A 16,562-nucleotide genomic window follows, 5' to 3' on the forward strand; every position below is an offset into this window, starting at 1 on the left:
GTAAAGAAGCATGTTGTCTTAGAAATTGTAGTGTTGTGCTGTATTTACACAGCCAACTTCCTAACCTGTTACCTTACAGTAATAGACTAGCCAATTTAAATGATTTAATTGCTCACCTTAGACTTATGTCTGTCTTTCTCTCTTATGCCTTCTACACTTCTAATTGAATTTTTATTATAAATAACATCACCGCCCATCAAATGTTGGAGAACACTGAAGGAAAATGCGACATAAATCTTCCCCTTCTTCCCTCCCCCAAAAGCATGTTCAGCTCCCTCCTCCCATTTTAAATGCATGTCGCATTTTATTCTTTTTTTTTTTTCTTCTTCTTCCGTTGAAGGTGTGTTCCTCTTTCCAGATGGGTCCAACTCAGGCTTACAACAACCAGTTTATGAACCAGCCTGGTCCTCGTGGCCCTGCTTCTATGCCAGGCAACATGAACCCAGCAAGCATGGGAGCAGGAATGACGCCTTCCAGCATGAGTGGGCCACCCATGGGCATGAACCAGCCTCGGCCTCCTGGAATGAGTCCCTTCAGCACCCATGGGCAGAGGATGCCTCAGCAAGCCTACCCAGGCCCACGCCCCCAGTCTTTGCCTATACAGGGCATAAAGAGACCCTACCCAGGAGAGGTAATAAAATAAATTATATTTTGTGTACACTGTTATTTTGACTGAAGGTTGCAGCATGCTGTGTAATGTGTGCTGTGCATCCGTGTATGATAGGTACGTCTTTGTTCCAGCCTTGGTCGGAATACTGCCATTAAAATACGAGCAGCAGCAGCTCTTCCTTTTTAGCTTCTAAAGTATTCAGGTTGGCTCTTGCTATGTTAGTCAAGACGACAGTCATTAAAACCAAGAAAGGCCCAAAACTGGCTGAGCCCTCAAAATGTCACTTTGAGATTCTTGTGCTAGATGGTGAATTCATAGACCTTAAGCAGACTTCTTCACAGCAGTGGATTTATTTAACGTGACAACTTAAAAGAGGTGTTGAAGGTGAAATACTTCATTTGAGCCCAATACATGTGATCTGCATCTTCTTGGATGGTTTTGTTGTTCTAAAGCAATACAGGGCATGTGTTGTATAAACACCAATAGTAATAACATTTATTTTAAAGACCAATTGTTTTCCAAACTTCTTGAAGCTTGATTTTCGTAGACAATGAGATGAATATAAATTGTGTTGAACTCCAATCCCTCTGTGTCAGCATTTATCTAATACAAGTTTATTTGGAGTGTGGTATTTCTGTGTAAATTCCTGTGCTGTTATATGAGATCTGAGTGGCTTTGTAGACAAAATTACATCGCCATTGACTTGTATTATGACCATGGGCAAAACACTTAGGGTCAAAATTTTAAAGAGATTTAGATACCTAAAGATATAGACAGACAAGCTTTTGGATTTTTAAAAAGCACCAATGCATTTTACTAGTCAAATTGGTGTGAATTGGGTAGTAGATGCTTTTGAGAATCTCACCAACTCTCAGCATCTATATGCACCTAAATGTCTTTAACAAATCTAGCCACCAGTTACTAGCTTCAGAGTTAATTTCCTGGTAAAATTCTGAATGAAACTGAGACTACAACAACAGCTATAACTCCAGGTGTTGAATATTATGGTATTGCCTTGACTATAACAATGGTAGTAAGAGATAGATATGTTTTATAGAAAACATACAGCAGAGAGTACCATGGTATGCAGAAAATATAGCAAACATTTATTATTGAGCTACCTTTCTTTCCTGATCCGCAAACTTTTTAATAAAAAAAATAATTAGAAATTTAAGAAGTTATGTGCTTTTGCAGGATTTGCTTCTTTGGGAAGGCTTTTCACTCTAAATACTGCCACTTACTCTACAATTAAGTTAAGAAAACATAGAATGTGGCTTGTTCAGATAATTCTTAGCTTCCAATTTCATATTTTAAGGAAGACTGTAAATCCCTTTTTGCTGCTTCAGAAGCAGGTTGTTCATTCTAAGTGAATATGATCATGTTCCCAAGAAGTCGATACTGAACAGTCCCCTAAATGTTACATGCTTGCTGGTCTGGAATTCTGCAGATCCCGTAGGTGCTATTTGCTTGTTGGTTTTTTGAAAGCTTCATTTATGGAAACTTCTTATTAACTAGTTATTTTTTCAAATTGACATTTTATTACCTTTAAAGTTCCAGTTTTCGTGACTTTGATTCCAAAACTGCAGCACGGTACTAGGTAGCACTAGCAAGGTGTTTATGACTAGTAATAGCTTCTGTTTAGTTGTTAGGGTATTGCTAAACACTGTAGCACAGGGCTAGCATAGCAGTTGTGTTGAGAAGACAGACGTGGACAACACAGCTTCTATCCTCTGCCCATTCCAGGATTTTTTTTTTATGTTAATTGTTCTTTTTGTGCTTTCATTCTCCATCTGGAAAAGGAGCCCCAGGAATGGGGCTGGTAGCACTTGCGAAAACACAAGAGATTCTGTGAACATTACATCTGGTTGTAATTCTGGTTTCTTCAAACACAGTGCCCTTTGACAGTACTGCAAGGCTGAGTGTATGTGTGTATTAAGGTACATGGTTATTCTTATCCCACTTTGGTTTGCAGGACTTTTATGCTTTTGAGTGAGTATTCACCTCCAGCCATCAGGGCCCTGGTTTAGGCATGAGTGGCACTAAGTTGAGGAGTACTTAACCTGGAGAGTTTTGTTTGTTTTGATTCCACTGTTGAATTTATGCTAATACTCAATTCAAGACAGCTGCTTGCATGAAACAGATCTTTGTCTTCTTTCATCTCTGTCATGAAATAGCCAAATTATGGAAACCAGCAGTATGGACCAAATAGCCAGTTTCCAAACCAGCCTGGTCAGTACCCCACTCCCAACCCTCCAAGACCCCTTACGTCTCCCAACTATCCTGGACAGAGGATGCCAAGCCAGCAAAACACAGGGCAGTACCCTCCTCCAACGGTCAACATGGGGCAGTATTACAAGGTAAGAATTTTTAGATTATCTTGTTGCATTCTGGTAGACATTTATGAATTAAGTCACATTAATGACTTCATAGATACTACTTTTACGTAATTAAAGAGAGAAAAAAGCACAGTGTTTTTACTAATGTTTTGGATATCACAGAATCAAGTCAATCAGCCAAGCTGCACTGTAACTTCAGAGCAGTTCATTAAGAAAATTGAATGTTACTGCAGCTCATTAGAGGCTTTCACAAGAAAATGTTGGGTTCACTTTAAAAAATAGCATGTAAAAAGAAGTACCTAATGGGATTCAGGTGTAATATTTTCACCTATTCGTGGCGCCCTGCAGGAATACAGCTTTGGAAATTTGTAATAAACAAGTTCCACATTGCAGCATCCTAATTTCAGACCTCCAGTGGTCACTGTTGGATTAAGCCGGCCCAAACTTAAAAGCTGTTCCAGCTGTAGAATTCATCACTGAACTGAAGTCTGCATTATGTTCTTCAACCTCTCCCTCCCCTTTTCTCCTTTTCCCTCTGTGCTGATTGTTTTGGGCAAGAATCAAGAATTGTTAAAATGTTGCCTAAAACCTGTTTAATGGATACATCTTGAGCACTTTGTATTCTCCAAACTGAGTTTGTACTGAGGGCCTGCTGAGGTTTGATGTCTTTGAAGTGCACACAAAACTGATCTTTTGCATGCAGGTACTCCAGTGAGTATAAAAATGGGGAGGACCATCAATGGTCTGACCTGCTTTTAAAGCATTAGCTGTTGGAGTCTCTGGACTACGTTCTGATTTTGAATGGAGGCTGAAAGAATCTAAGTTGCACATTGGTGTTGAATTGGAATTGTTCTGGTATGACTCATACAGAAAACACCATTGAAGAAAAAGGGAAAACAAAACCCTTTACTATAGAGCATCTGTTCTACATGCAACCAAGCTGTCCACTGTGGTACCCAAAGGAATGCCTGTTGCATCATGGCAGCTTTTGCAGTACACTGCCAGGAATAACACGAGGAGGGGACAGATCCTCAACTACTGTAATTCCAGTGCAGTCACTTATGCTAAAATGACACCAGAAGATCGCTGTGAAGTTTTTAAGTGACAGATTTTTTAATACATTTTACATGTGTTTATTTTAGATGGTGTTTGTTTTTTGTTTACAGGATAGTTCTAACAGGGAATCTGTGGCCTTTCCAATGCATCCCCTATTTTGTATTCAAGTATCAACTGTTCTAGAAACAGAAAATAAGAGACCTTGTTAAGAAGGGAGATTATCCTGGCTAGGGGAAAAATTTCAGCTTGCAACAGACATGACCTGAACCTTTGGATTCTAGTGGTTGTGGAGATAGTAACTGTATGTGTTAAAGAAAATGGCAAAGATGGTTGGAAATGTAAATGCTTAAGGTTTCAGAATGCAGCTTTCTTCTTATGTACTTTAGAGTATCCTAGGCTAGCAGTGTAGCATTTAGATACAGAATCAGATTTGAAGTACTGATACTTTGGCTGTCTGTAAAGATTTTCATCTTCTGACACTTTCATGTGTATGTGTTTATGGTACGCGAGCTATTACAATAGAGTGCCATGCAACTGCAGTTTTGTTTAATGTCAGCTTTCTTTTCATCATTGTTATTGGTTTATTCTGTTAACTGCAACCATCCCTTTAATTACAAGAAACAAAACCAATGGTGTCTTAATACTATAGCTACCATTTATACTTAACTCCTTTTTCTCTTAGTTTGTCTTATTCAGCAGCAAACTAAGAACAGAATCAAATTGTAGGTACACAGAATAAAAGACATCCCCTGACCCCCAGAGCTTTCATTCTGAGTAGATGAGTTGGATAGGGGTTGAAGAAAGGATAGATGGAAGTAAAAGGAACACAGACATTCTAATTGCATGTCTTTGGATTTTGTTTTTCATGTAGGCTTTTGTGCACTGGGGCTATTTTGGGAGGAAGCCAAAGAGATACAAAGGGCTGGGTGGGTTGTGGTGGTGTGGAAAAACTGAAGTGAATGGCTGGTTGGTTTTGGAAAGAGAGCGTTCAGAGGAACGTGATAAGCCTCTTGGCAGCCTTGCTTATATCTGGTCATTGCCTGAATTAAGCTGGCTGGTCTGCTGGTTTCAGTTCCTGCTTTTCTTTCCTAGTCTGCCTCTTCCCCAAAGGCCTCATGGGACATCCTGTGGTTTCTTGCCCTTCTGGAGACAAAGGGGCCTCCCTACCTTGTTTGTAGTCTTTGGTGTTTAATAACAGTGCAGTTCACAAGGCTTATTATTCTTATTTTCAGACTGCAATAACAATGTGATGTTATTTATTTTCTAGCCATCAAGGCCTGTACCTGTGGCAAATTACCCTCATTCACCTGTTCCAGGAAACCCCACGCCACCTATGACTCCAGGGAGCAATATTCCTCCATACCTGTCACCTAACCAGGATGTCAAGCCACCATTCCCACCTGACATTAAACCAAATATCAATGCTTTACCACCACCTCCAAGTGAGTAGCAAACAGAATGCCCCCACAGTCATTTATCGTCCCTCTGTTCTCTGTCACATACATTTCAGAGTCTGCAAACTAGCTCTGATTGCTGCTCTGGGAGAGGCACGGCTTGCTAAGTTGTGATAGGTGGAGTGCACGCTGCAGGCTCACTAAAGCAAGTGGACAGGAAAGAAAAAGATTACTATCCCCTCCTAAAACAGAGTATCAGAAAAGTTCTTCCAGGTTAAACCTGCAAGGATTTTACTCCTGAAGTACTCCTTTGATATGCTTCCTGAAGATAAAACACTTGATTTTGGGTTGCGTTATGTGTGCTTGGTAGGCTTGTTTATTGTATGAACTTTCATTGTGATCTGTTCTGTTCAAGGGCAAAGCCATTCATTGAACATCACTGCAGAATAGCGTAAAATGTGAATATTTATAGCGGTGTCTCTATTGTGATCCATACAGGCTTCTTAAGAATATTCAGTAGTATGCCAAAAAATGATATATGTTCCTTTCAAAGCCACTCAACATCACGGTTGCGTTTGGCTGGGAACAGGGCAGGAATAACAAGATCTCACTGGCTGTATACTAGCACAAGATATTTGAGGGTTTGAAGTGACTGATGAACAGTAGGAGATATCATTTACTAGGGAACTGGGAGAACCTTTGTTTTCTGTAAAAAAACTGCTGCTGCATTAGCACTTTGCAACTGGTGTTTGGAGTTCAGGATAGCTGAAAAATGAAGTGTAGGAAGGTGGCCTGCAGTATTATTTGGGCAAGAACACAGCATTTAAAGACATATGACTTCATAGATTAGCTGTAAGCTACCACAAAACCTCGTTTTATGAGATCAGATAGTAACTGAATACCAGTGTCTTTGTTCATTGGTTAGTTTCAGCTGATGAAACTGTTGGAACTAATTGGGTAATGTTGATCCCAGTTCAAAGCGGGGAAAATAAGCATTATCACAGTTTGCCATAATTAAGAGATTTGTTGTCAGTCTTCTGCCAACAGAGTAAGCCTCAATACAGAACCTATCCAATAATAAAAAACAGGAATTCTTGCCATGCCTGGTTTCTGTTTGTGGCTGGAATCCTAAGGTCCTAATGTAAAGTGTGGGAGAATAGAAGACTTTGGTTTGCCATCGCTGTCAGTTTAAGCCCTGTCACTTGTATCAGTTAGATGATGTAGTTACTTGTGATTTTCTTTTCTGTGTGTATGAACCTGCTAAGTTAGACCCAGTAGCAGATCACTGTGCCATTTGTTACTATTTTGTATAAATATACACATTATTATTGCACTGCAGATGCTAAAGGGAAAGTTCACGCTTTCTCTCCCTCTTCGATCCCAGCCAACCACAATGATGAGCTGCGTCTGACGTTTCCCGTGAGAGATGGTGTTGTACTGGAGCCCTTCCGGCTGGAACACAACCTGGCAGTCAGTAACCATGTCTTTCACTTACGGCCAACTGTTCATCAGACGCTGATGTGGAGGTAAGCTCAGCCTTGCTGTGAGGAAGTCTTGCACTCAGTGGTGGAGGAGTGGCAGGCCAGATGAACTTCATTTAGGTTTGCCATGAATTTAGCTTTAAAAATTGTGGCCTAGATAGGAAAAATGCCCTTTAGACTCACAGATACTCTCACCTGCCACTTTCCGGAGACAACACATTCTAAAATGCTTCCTGATCTGTGTTGCATCTCCTTGCTGATAGCATATGGCAGGTAGTGTTTGAAAAATCACTGCAACTGTTCCGTCATTTCTGCTCTGGGTGTAACGGGTGTGGGACGTGCACGACCGATGCCGTTACAAACTTCCATTTAGGAGACTCTGAAGTCCTAGGTGGTTTGTGGCCTGTGAAATGTTAGTTGCAGGAGTAACTACGCAGGGCTGTTCCAGTTTATGCTTAAATTAAATGGTGCAGAGTATCTGATAATGAAAAATAACACACTAATGAAGGACCTGATTTGGAGGCTTGGTAAAATCATTTGGAAAGACAAGTGCTTAAATCCTCCAAACTTTAGAAACTAAGTTCTGGAATTCCCCCTCTCCTATGACTCCATAAGTAAGGACAGGTCAGAAATATCAGAGCATAGCTTTCCACGTACAAAGGCTTCTGGTTTTCATTTACAGCAAGTACTACTTTCCAGCCCAGAGGAGTAGTTTTCCTAGGTGGTACCTTCCTGCATTTAATGTAGATCTGTGTAAGTGATTCCAGGTTATGTCCTGATTCCACCATGCTCGTGGAAGGGCTTTAGATGAACTGACAAATCAGACCCTTAATTTTTTTTTTTTTATTTTCAAATACCACAGAATAATTTTGTCTCCTTGTTCTGTTTTTCTCAGAAAGCATCTCAGTGTTTATCCTGGCTGCTGCTGACATTGTTTGAGCCTGTCTCTGTGCGCTGTGGGGGGCTGGTTAGTTGCTCAGGATCTTGTATGGAGGTTGTTTCACAGGTGTAGCAGCTGAGATGGTAAAATGCAGCATCTTAAGCACATTTTCCGTTACGCCTGCCTCACTTTCAGTTTCTTCCTGAGCCTGGACCACGTACCCCCTGACCTTAATGGAAGTGATGACTTGTAGCTTCAGCTTTTTTTCCTGTTAGGATCTTCCTCCCATTCACTGGAATCCACTTGAGACTTATATTTCCATGGTGTGGAAGGCATGAGGTGGGCAGGGAGGTGCACTCAGTTCCCTGCCCCAGGGGCAAACTCTGTCCCTAAAGCCGAGGCTTGATGTGGGATGCAGAATTCCTTGCTGCCACGGTGCCCCCCTACCCTGAGGTAGCCTGGGATTTGGAAGGGAGAGAGATTGCAGGCAGACCACATCCAATAATTAACACCTAACTTTGAGGTCAGTTATTGCTTACTTGCATTTCATTATCGTGGAGTACTCGCAGCAGAGGGAGTTTTGGCAGTTATTTGTCGGTTCTTATTAATAAGTAATCACTACTGGGGATTGTGCTGGCTCATTCAGTAGATTTATAGTGCTGCACTGAGGCATGAGGCTGTTTCTTAATATCTGTTCTTTCTTTCTTTCTTCCTTAGCTCACCAAACACATAGCCTTTATTTAAACTTATTTTAATGAAGACTCATAGGTAAACTGTGCTCAGGTCTGCTGTTTTGAAAAGCTTGTTAATAGTGGGGAGAACGGATGGTCCTGTAATGAAGTCATTTCACATTTAACTCAGGGCTGGATGGATTCCAGAAAAATGAATTAGTCACATGTGTGGATGGATTTTGGTTTTATAGAGAATGGTGGAATCGAGCCAATTCTTAGTATTTTTCTGCCAGTTAAAATATTCGGCAAAACCTCTCACATGTACACACATAATTAATAGCAATGCAACTATTTTTCTTCCCGCTGGGTACTTTTCATGGTTACGAGAAACAGAAAGGTTGAAGGCAGGGAAAATGTCGCCTTGAAGCTGGTTCAGTCTTAGCACTGCTCAGTTATTAATAGCGTCCCATGGTGGAGACACTGCATGCTAAGAACATGAGGGTCTCCTGAGCTCTGTCACTGCTCTGTGACATTCAGCAGGCCTGCTCAGAGTCCTCGGGAGCACACTTAATCTGCTTGGTTTTTATATCAGAGGTACCAAACCTTGCTTCCCTCTGGGTTTGGGTGACTGCAGTGTGTTCTTGTGAGGTGAGAATCTCCAGTGGATCTTGCAGAGAGAGCTTTCAAAAAATTCTTAATAAAATACTGAAAAAAAAGCCTGGAAAGACTTAATATAGATGGATTATGTTGAAAGGTCAGGTAATTTGTATTCTATACCTTTCTTTTTAAAAAAACCCACGTTTTTATCCAGTGCTAAATCTTGATGTTTTGAAATCCAGAAAAGACGATGTTAAGTCAGAATTGAAATCTCTGGTTTGGGATAAGGAAAATGGCAGTTAAGGTGATGATCTCCTGAATGAGTTGTTCCTCATGGATCTTACAAAGATATCTTCCTTCAGGCAAGATGAAGAAATGAGCACCTAGATTTTCAAGCATAAAAGATAAACTTTCAGCTGTCTTTTGCTGTCATGAACAGCAGTATCCTGACATTTCAGTTCAGTTCTTCATGTTCTTTTAAATTTCTTCTTCAAATTACTCATTCCTAACACAAGGTTAACATCCATGTATGAAACTGAAGTCATAGTCTCTACCCACTTAATTTGTGATTAACTTAATCTCAGCCTCTTCCTTTTTTGGAGGTGTTACAAAGCTAATTTTTGAGGAGCTAAATAGCATGTGGAAGTTATTATTAGAGAGGTGGGAGGAATTCATGCTCTGAAAGAAGGTCTAAATTGGGTAGATTTAATCCACAGCTGTGTTAATTTGGAATCACAGAAACAAAGGGGGTGAGATACAGAGGTCATTTTATTTTAGTTGATTTACCTGTTCCAAGGCAGGATTAGCTGTACCTGTATTTTGTCTGACAAGTCTTCATTCAAATGTTCTTTTAAATGCTCTAAAGTAGTGAAGAACCCACAGTCTTCCAGCACAACCCACTGCAGTGTATCACTTTCTTGTTCTTAACTCTTAACACACAGGAAGGACCTACCTGATGTTAAAATTTTTCTTTCTGCAGGATCATTCCGTGGTCTAGTTTTGCAAAGTGGTTTGAGATGTTCCCTTGGGAAGTCCTTTATAAGTGTAAAACATTAACAACAACTTTGTGGCATGCTTGCATCATTAATTCATCATGACTCACTTCTGTTAAGGGCTTTTATGAAGAAAGTATATTATGTAATTCACTGGCAATAATTCTAGAAAAATAATCTGATTGATAAAGAAAAAGTGTTCCTAGCATCAAAACAATCTCCCTCTGCAATGTGAAAACAAAGTTAAAGGACGATTTATTGGTTGTTGTACAGGTCTGACTTGGAATTACAGTTCAAGTGCTATCACCATGAAGACAGACAAATGAACACAAACTGGCCAGCTTCAGTCCAGGTCAGCGTTAATGCAACCCCACTTACCATTGAACGTGGTGACAACAAGACATCTCATAAACCTCTGCACCTAAAGCATGTCTGCCAGCCAGGAAGAAACACGATTCAAATTACAGTCACAGCATGTTGTTGTGTAAGTACACTGAGCTCACGGCTGCAGCTGCTGTTGCTGAGTTTGCTATTTAGTACAGTTTGCAAATGTTGCCTTAGCTGAAAGAGCCTTACTCTCATTTTTTTCCATGCATTTTTCTGGTAAGGTGCTTGTTTGATGATGTTGACACAGTCAGAGTGCTAATATGGACATTTTTGCTGCTGAATTATTGCAGAATATAGTGATGTCTTTCTGATGTCTCTGAAAAGACTTGTTGTTCTAGGGGAGGAAGGAAGTTTGATCTCCTGCCTATTTAGCATGTGCCTGTGTAACAAGGCAGCTAAAGTGTATTAATGTAGAAGTAGATTATTGTGATGCAGACTGTTGTCCGGTAATAATTTCATTTACTTAGGCTATTAAACTGTGTTTGGTTTGACATGAGAACATCAACACCATAATCATTGATGGTGGTGATGATTTTTTCAAATAGCTTTTCAGATGAAAAAACTCATATTCCGTGATGCAGTCTAGACCATGCAACTTTCCCCTTTCTCCTTCTCCATGGTTTAGTTACTCTCAGAGACAAGTACTGTATTTTTAATGCAGACTGTTGCACACACACAGTCTGAGCTTTTGACTGTTCTGTTGTCACTGACAAGAAAGCGAGCTGCTGCCTCTCCCAAGGTCACAGTGTGAAGCACTTTGACAAGAGGCCATCCACCCATTTTGCTTTACTTCGCACTGATGTTTCTCCGCATAATGTCATTTATCTGGTGGCTAAGAGCAGGAGAAGAATCCTGTGAATCCACAACAAGCTCTGTGTTGGGGAAGAAGATTCAGTTTGTTCGAGACACATCAGTAGCAAATCGTTTTTGCAACTTCCAATGTAGTCTGAGGGCAGGCAGGTAGGCTAGACTGTGTCAAAGAATCCAGAGTTTTAAAAATAAACCCTGATGTCAGAGATTAATATGTCAGCCCTATGTATTCTGAATATTAAGGAGGGAGAAGAAGCAGAAAAACTTCGCTTTTTTTAAAGCCCTTGTATACATTATGCTCCTGGAGCACAGAATAACATACTGCACAGCGTGCAGAATATCCCTAAGGGAGCGCATGTGCGCAGCAGAGCAGAACCGGCTTTCATATTTAAGCATCAGGCTCTTATGGAAGCCATGTGTCCAAGGGAAGAATGCAGCTCTGTTCAGCAGTGTATTTACCATGTGTGGTTGGTTCTCTTGGTAACGAAATGCATTTTCTTTCAGTCACACTTGTTCGTGTTACAGTTAGTACACCGGCCATCAGTTCGCTCCGTACTTCAAGGTCTACTAAAGAAACGCCTCCTCCCAGCAGAACATTGTATCACTAAGAGTGAGTTTTCATTTTGTGTGGGTGATGACTTTCCAGAATGCCTATATTCATTTGTGATACGGTATTTCTACACAAGATTGACTTGCTTATTGAAAACCTTAAGCTGTACTTGTCAGGAATTTCCAGAACATCATATGCATAGATTAAATCCTCGGTATCCTCAAATGTTGAGGGCTATTTGGGTGGGGGTAACAAAATACCAAGGACATAAGCTTAGTTCCCAATGAGGAGTCTCCCATTCCAGGAGAATCTCTCTGGCTTTTCCCCCATATTCGTTTTTGACTTACCTAAAAGCCCCCTGTATAAGGATTATTCTGTATTTATTTAGGGCTGCTTTAACTGCTTGTATGGCACTTTATTTTGTTGAGGGTATAGCTGATACGCATGTGTGTGATGGTTTGTTCAGGAGAATGTTCTAAATTACACAGAATACACCTATGTGGATAAATTGTCCATTAAATTGGCCCTTAAATGTTGAAGTGTTGGTCTTTCAGATTTCTATGTTAGAATTTACAGTACACCTGTGTTTTCTCACACATACACATACCCTCTTCCTAAACAGTAAAGAGGAACTTCAGTAGCGTAGCAGCTTCCTCTGGCAATGCGACACTAAACGGGGAAGATGGAGTAGAGCAAACTGCTATTAAAGTGTCTCTGAAGTGTCCGATCACATTCCGGCGGATTCAGCTTCCAGCAAGGGGTCACGATTGCAAGCATGTACAAGTGAGTAGATGCCAGTGGCCTGGTAGTATTCCCTCAGCCATGTGTTGCTACCATACCTTTAGCTTGGTTATTGTATGAGAGAGCCTAATGAAACGGGATTTCTTTGTGTCTATCAACCTATATAATTAACTATATATGTATGTTTAATGTAGAGGGAGAAAGTAAGCTATTTGGTTTAGTTTTCAGTGCTAGTAGGCTTTTTTCGTGGCAGTTTTACTTTTGTCCAACTGATTCAGTTAATACAGTATTTTCCCTCGATTTCCTCTTCCCCCCCCCACCCCCCACCCCCCTTCTTTATTTCTTTTTGATACCTAGTGCTTTGATCTGGAATCTTACTTGCAACTGAACTGTGAAAGAGGAACTTGGAGGTGTCCGGTATGCAAGTAAGTGCAACCATACTACATGAAATGCAGTTGTACACGATTTGACCAAATTCAGATCATATTTAAGGTCATGGAGGGGAGAAAAAGGAAGTGCTAGCATAAAGACCAATGAGAATTCTGCAATATTTCATAAATTGAAGAAACACCCTGGATTATTAGAGATTTAAAAGCAGATAATGAGATATTTTCTCACAAAATACATAATCTGTGAGCTCTTGTTACAGGCTATCAATGGGTTGTGCAGAGTTCAAAAGAAGCTCAAATATTTACGTTGATAAGACAGATATCTATATAAAAGAATGAACTGCGAGTTTGTCTTCCCCTAGATTATGAAATGTAAGCAACTACCAGAAAACAACAAGCCATGGCAAAAGAATGGATAATCTATTCTAGAGTTATTCTTGTATAATTTTGATGTTGTAATGCCCACATTACTGAAATTCGAATATGTAGATACTAAAGTGTTCAGCATCCAGCTGAACATTAAGTAAGGATGCCAAATAACTGTCTCGGGTACTGTGCTCTGAGTCACAGATACGCAGTTAATGGCAGTGTTCGAGGAGAAGGGGAATTTTGGAGACTGCAACATTACCCAGTAATTAGGTAGCAGTGACGTTGGATCCTCCAAGGTCAAAGTCAACATCAAGTGCAACTTAAAGTGAGAGCAGAAAGCAGGAAGAATTCTAGTGCAGAATAAGGCTGATTTTAAAAAAGGTAAAAGATTTCTAAGAAGCAAAAGTTTGGAGTGATTGCTTAAAGGAAAAGAGGGATACCTTGGCATACTTTCAAGCTTATGCTTTGACCAGAGAGCTGGTATACTGCAGAAGAAATGGAACAAAAAGCTTGGAAGTGGTTACAGACTGCCCGTTCTTACGTTTAAATGGGCAGAAAGAATCGCAGAATGTCTGCAGGCCAGTTCAGTGTCTGTAACCTACTGTGCTCAGCCCACAGGGTTACGAGTTTGTTCCAGCCTCAGCTGAGGAGCCAGGGCTCTTTAGCTCAAGCAGCTGTAGCTGTAGCAGCTTGTGCTTCAGCTCTGCAAGTCTCAAGTTCAATCCCTGCTGCACCAGCTGATGTTTGGTATAAACAGGAGTGGAGATTGGCCATTCTATCTGCTTCTGTTGACACTGCAGGCTTGAGATGAGCTTGTTTCGATGACTATCCATGATTGATACATATCCTAAAGTGCAGGTGCTTTCTCTGAACTGCCTGAATCTTACCTGTCTTCTAAGTCAGGCTAAAAATATCACAAGAATCAGATGTCTTGTTTCTTAATTTATGTATTCATGCATCCAGGCCAAAATTTTTGTCCTGTTTCTCTAAGTCTGAGCACCTACATTCAGACCTAAGTGCCTATGTAACTAACTCATTTCCACATTTGTTTTGTTCTGTCCCCATCTGTGCTGATCTTAAGTAAAATAGCTATAAGATGTAGTTACTTTGAAGCTGTATTACTGTGTAGCTCAAAAAAAAAAGATCTAATTTGAAAAAAACCCAGTGCTAGCTGATGTACACAGGAGAGATCTGCTATGTTTGAAAAGCCTTTAAATTCACAGTATATTTTACTAAAAAAATTATTTAAAGGATGTGAACAGCTTGTGGACACACACAAGTAGACATATCCTTATCTCATCTGTTTGATGTAGAACACTATTATCCTGGTAATACAAATGTAGAACTAAAACTGTTTGCCCCAAATCATTCCTAAATTATGTGTTACAGATAGTAAGTTGGTGGGTTCCAGTCTGCTGATTTCATCACTAACCTATCCTTCTTCCATCCCTATCTTACATATGTGTAGCGATAGTCTAACATGAGGTTTGGGGTTTTTTCCTTTCTAGTAAAACCGCTCTGCTAGAGGGCTTGGAGGTTGACCAGTACATGTGGGGTATTCTGAACGCTATACAAAAGTAAGTGAACTTACTTATTTCTGATATCCAAGACTAAGCAACTAGGAGATATGTTAATGAGTACTGAGATAGTCACACCAAAATAAGTCTTAGTGATTGAACTTGCATATTCTATTTCATGGCTCCTTGGTGGAGTTAGTGATACAGTGAATGAGTTTCCATCTACTTAATAGATCTTTTTTTTGTGTTATCTCTTGATGGCAGCCTCACCAATGAGGCAGAGGCAAGAGTGGGAATGGAGAATTGAATGATTTCTCGTATTTACAAGTAGTCCCTCTGATTCACATGTGGCAGACCACATAGATATGTTTGGATTTTGTTGTGTGGATAAACAGAGAAATGTGCTCTCACAGTTGCCTTTTTTAAAACTGGCTTTCAGCACACACTTGAGGACTGAAAGATCTTGAGGTTGTATTATACTAGAGCATTTCAGAACATTTACCATGCACATTCTTACGGAAACTTCAGCAGAATTGATTAAGAAAAAATAATAATAAATTAATTTGCTAAAATTTTCACATTATTTTACAGCTCAGAGTTTGAAGAAGTTACCATTGATCCAACTTGCAGTTGGAGGCCAGTCCCTATAAAGTCAGATATTCACATCAAAGATGACCCAGATGGCATTCCCTCAAAGAGATTTAAGACCATGAGTCCAAGCCAGATGATCATGCCAAATGTGATGGAGATGATTGCAGCTTTGGGTCCTGGCCCGTCACCTTACCCATCCCTACCCCCTCCTCCAGGAGGCAACAGCTCCACTGAATATGGTAACCAAGGTTAGTTTTACAGCTTTGTGCACCCAGGCGGTCACTCTAGAAGTCAGTGGTTCAGTCAGTTTTGTGATTCAGGTATGTCAGTGCATCTTCTCAGAAAGATGCATAAGGAAAGCAAATTGTATGGCTGCAATTCTGAAATTCTGCATCAGTCTTTTCATTTAAGGTTCATCTGTTTAGAGGAAAATATATTTTAGTAAGGAAATTGGTGCTTGTCATATCTGTTGCCGTGCAGCCCTCCCTGAATCAACATTGTATGTTCCTCTATGTATTCATGGCCTGCCACAATATACATCTTTCCTCATTTTTTCTGTCCATTTTCCTTCTGTTCCAATCTCATCCAAGTGAAGGCTCCTAGTGCTACAGAAGTGACAAAGTAGAGAACCTGACCCATTAACCCTGCTACTTGGGCCACTAAGTTTAACTCGTGGCCGAGTGGGTGACATTTGGTAGGCCACCCAGAAAGTGGATGACTTTTAACTGCTTTGCAAACACGTTTGCATTAGAAAATTACTTTTGAGTTCCTCTACCGATGTGCTGCCAGATTGTATTTAGTTCCCTGTTTCTCCGGCAGTGGAGATACATTTTCAAATGACTGGTATATTGTGAATAACTTAATTATGGTGACAATTCTGAAAATATGAAACCAGAGACTGTTTCTTTTGCAAGTAATATGATATGACTCAGTTCAGCTCTGGGAAAAGACCAACTGTTCACACCATCAGAATCCCCAAATTGATTACAAGGTGATATATGTGCTTTTTGCAGGCATTTGAAGAAAAATATAGATTGCATGCAAAATATGGTTAATTTGCTCCAATGACTGCAAAACTGATGACAGATGATAAAACTTTTTCGGTTTTCAGACAGATGAATGATTACTATAACAAAGCCAAGAGCACTGAATCACAAATTTTTCACTCGTTTAGTAGGAGTGAAGTGCAGT

At 40.2% G+C, this 16,562-nt stretch overlaps 1 protein-coding gene across 13 annotated transcripts in view; it reads left to right on the plus strand.

Annotated features, from left to right (window-relative positions):
• ZMIZ1 (zinc finger MIZ-type containing 1) overlaps positions 1-16,562 on the plus strand; it is a 363,277-nt gene that overhangs the window by 329,643 nt on the left and 17,072 nt on the right. For 10 of the 13 annotated variants that reach the window (XR_003925726.2, XM_030030051.2, XM_030030045.2 and 7 more), the window contains 10 exons: positions 341-631; positions 2,785-2,967; positions 5,270-5,444; positions 6,736-6,922; positions 10,291-10,501; positions 11,719-11,824; positions 12,387-12,547; positions 12,863-12,930; positions 14,772-14,840; positions 15,372-15,619. Coding sequence is in view for 12 of the 13 variants with exons in the window: in XM_030030051.2 (XP_029885911.1) it covers positions 341-631; positions 2,785-2,967; positions 5,270-5,444; positions 6,736-6,922; positions 10,291-10,501; positions 11,719-11,824; positions 12,387-12,547; positions 12,863-12,930; positions 14,772-14,840; positions 15,372-15,619 (1,699 nt within the window). In the remaining variant the exon portion in view is untranslated. The remainder of the gene's footprint in view (positions 1-340; positions 632-2,784; positions 2,968-5,269; positions 5,445-6,735; positions 6,923-10,290; positions 10,502-11,718; positions 11,825-12,386; positions 12,548-12,862; positions 12,931-14,771; positions 14,841-15,371; positions 15,620-16,562) is intronic. The other 3 variants (XM_030030049.2, XM_030030050.2, XM_030030054.2) reach the window with 3 other exon arrangements.

This window comes from Aquila chrysaetos, chromosome 11 (assembly GCF_900496995.4).
Source record: "Aquila chrysaetos chrysaetos chromosome 11, bAquChr1.4, whole genome shotgun sequence".
Taxonomy (NCBI): domain Eukaryota; kingdom Metazoa; phylum Chordata; class Aves; order Accipitriformes; family Accipitridae; genus Aquila; species Aquila chrysaetos.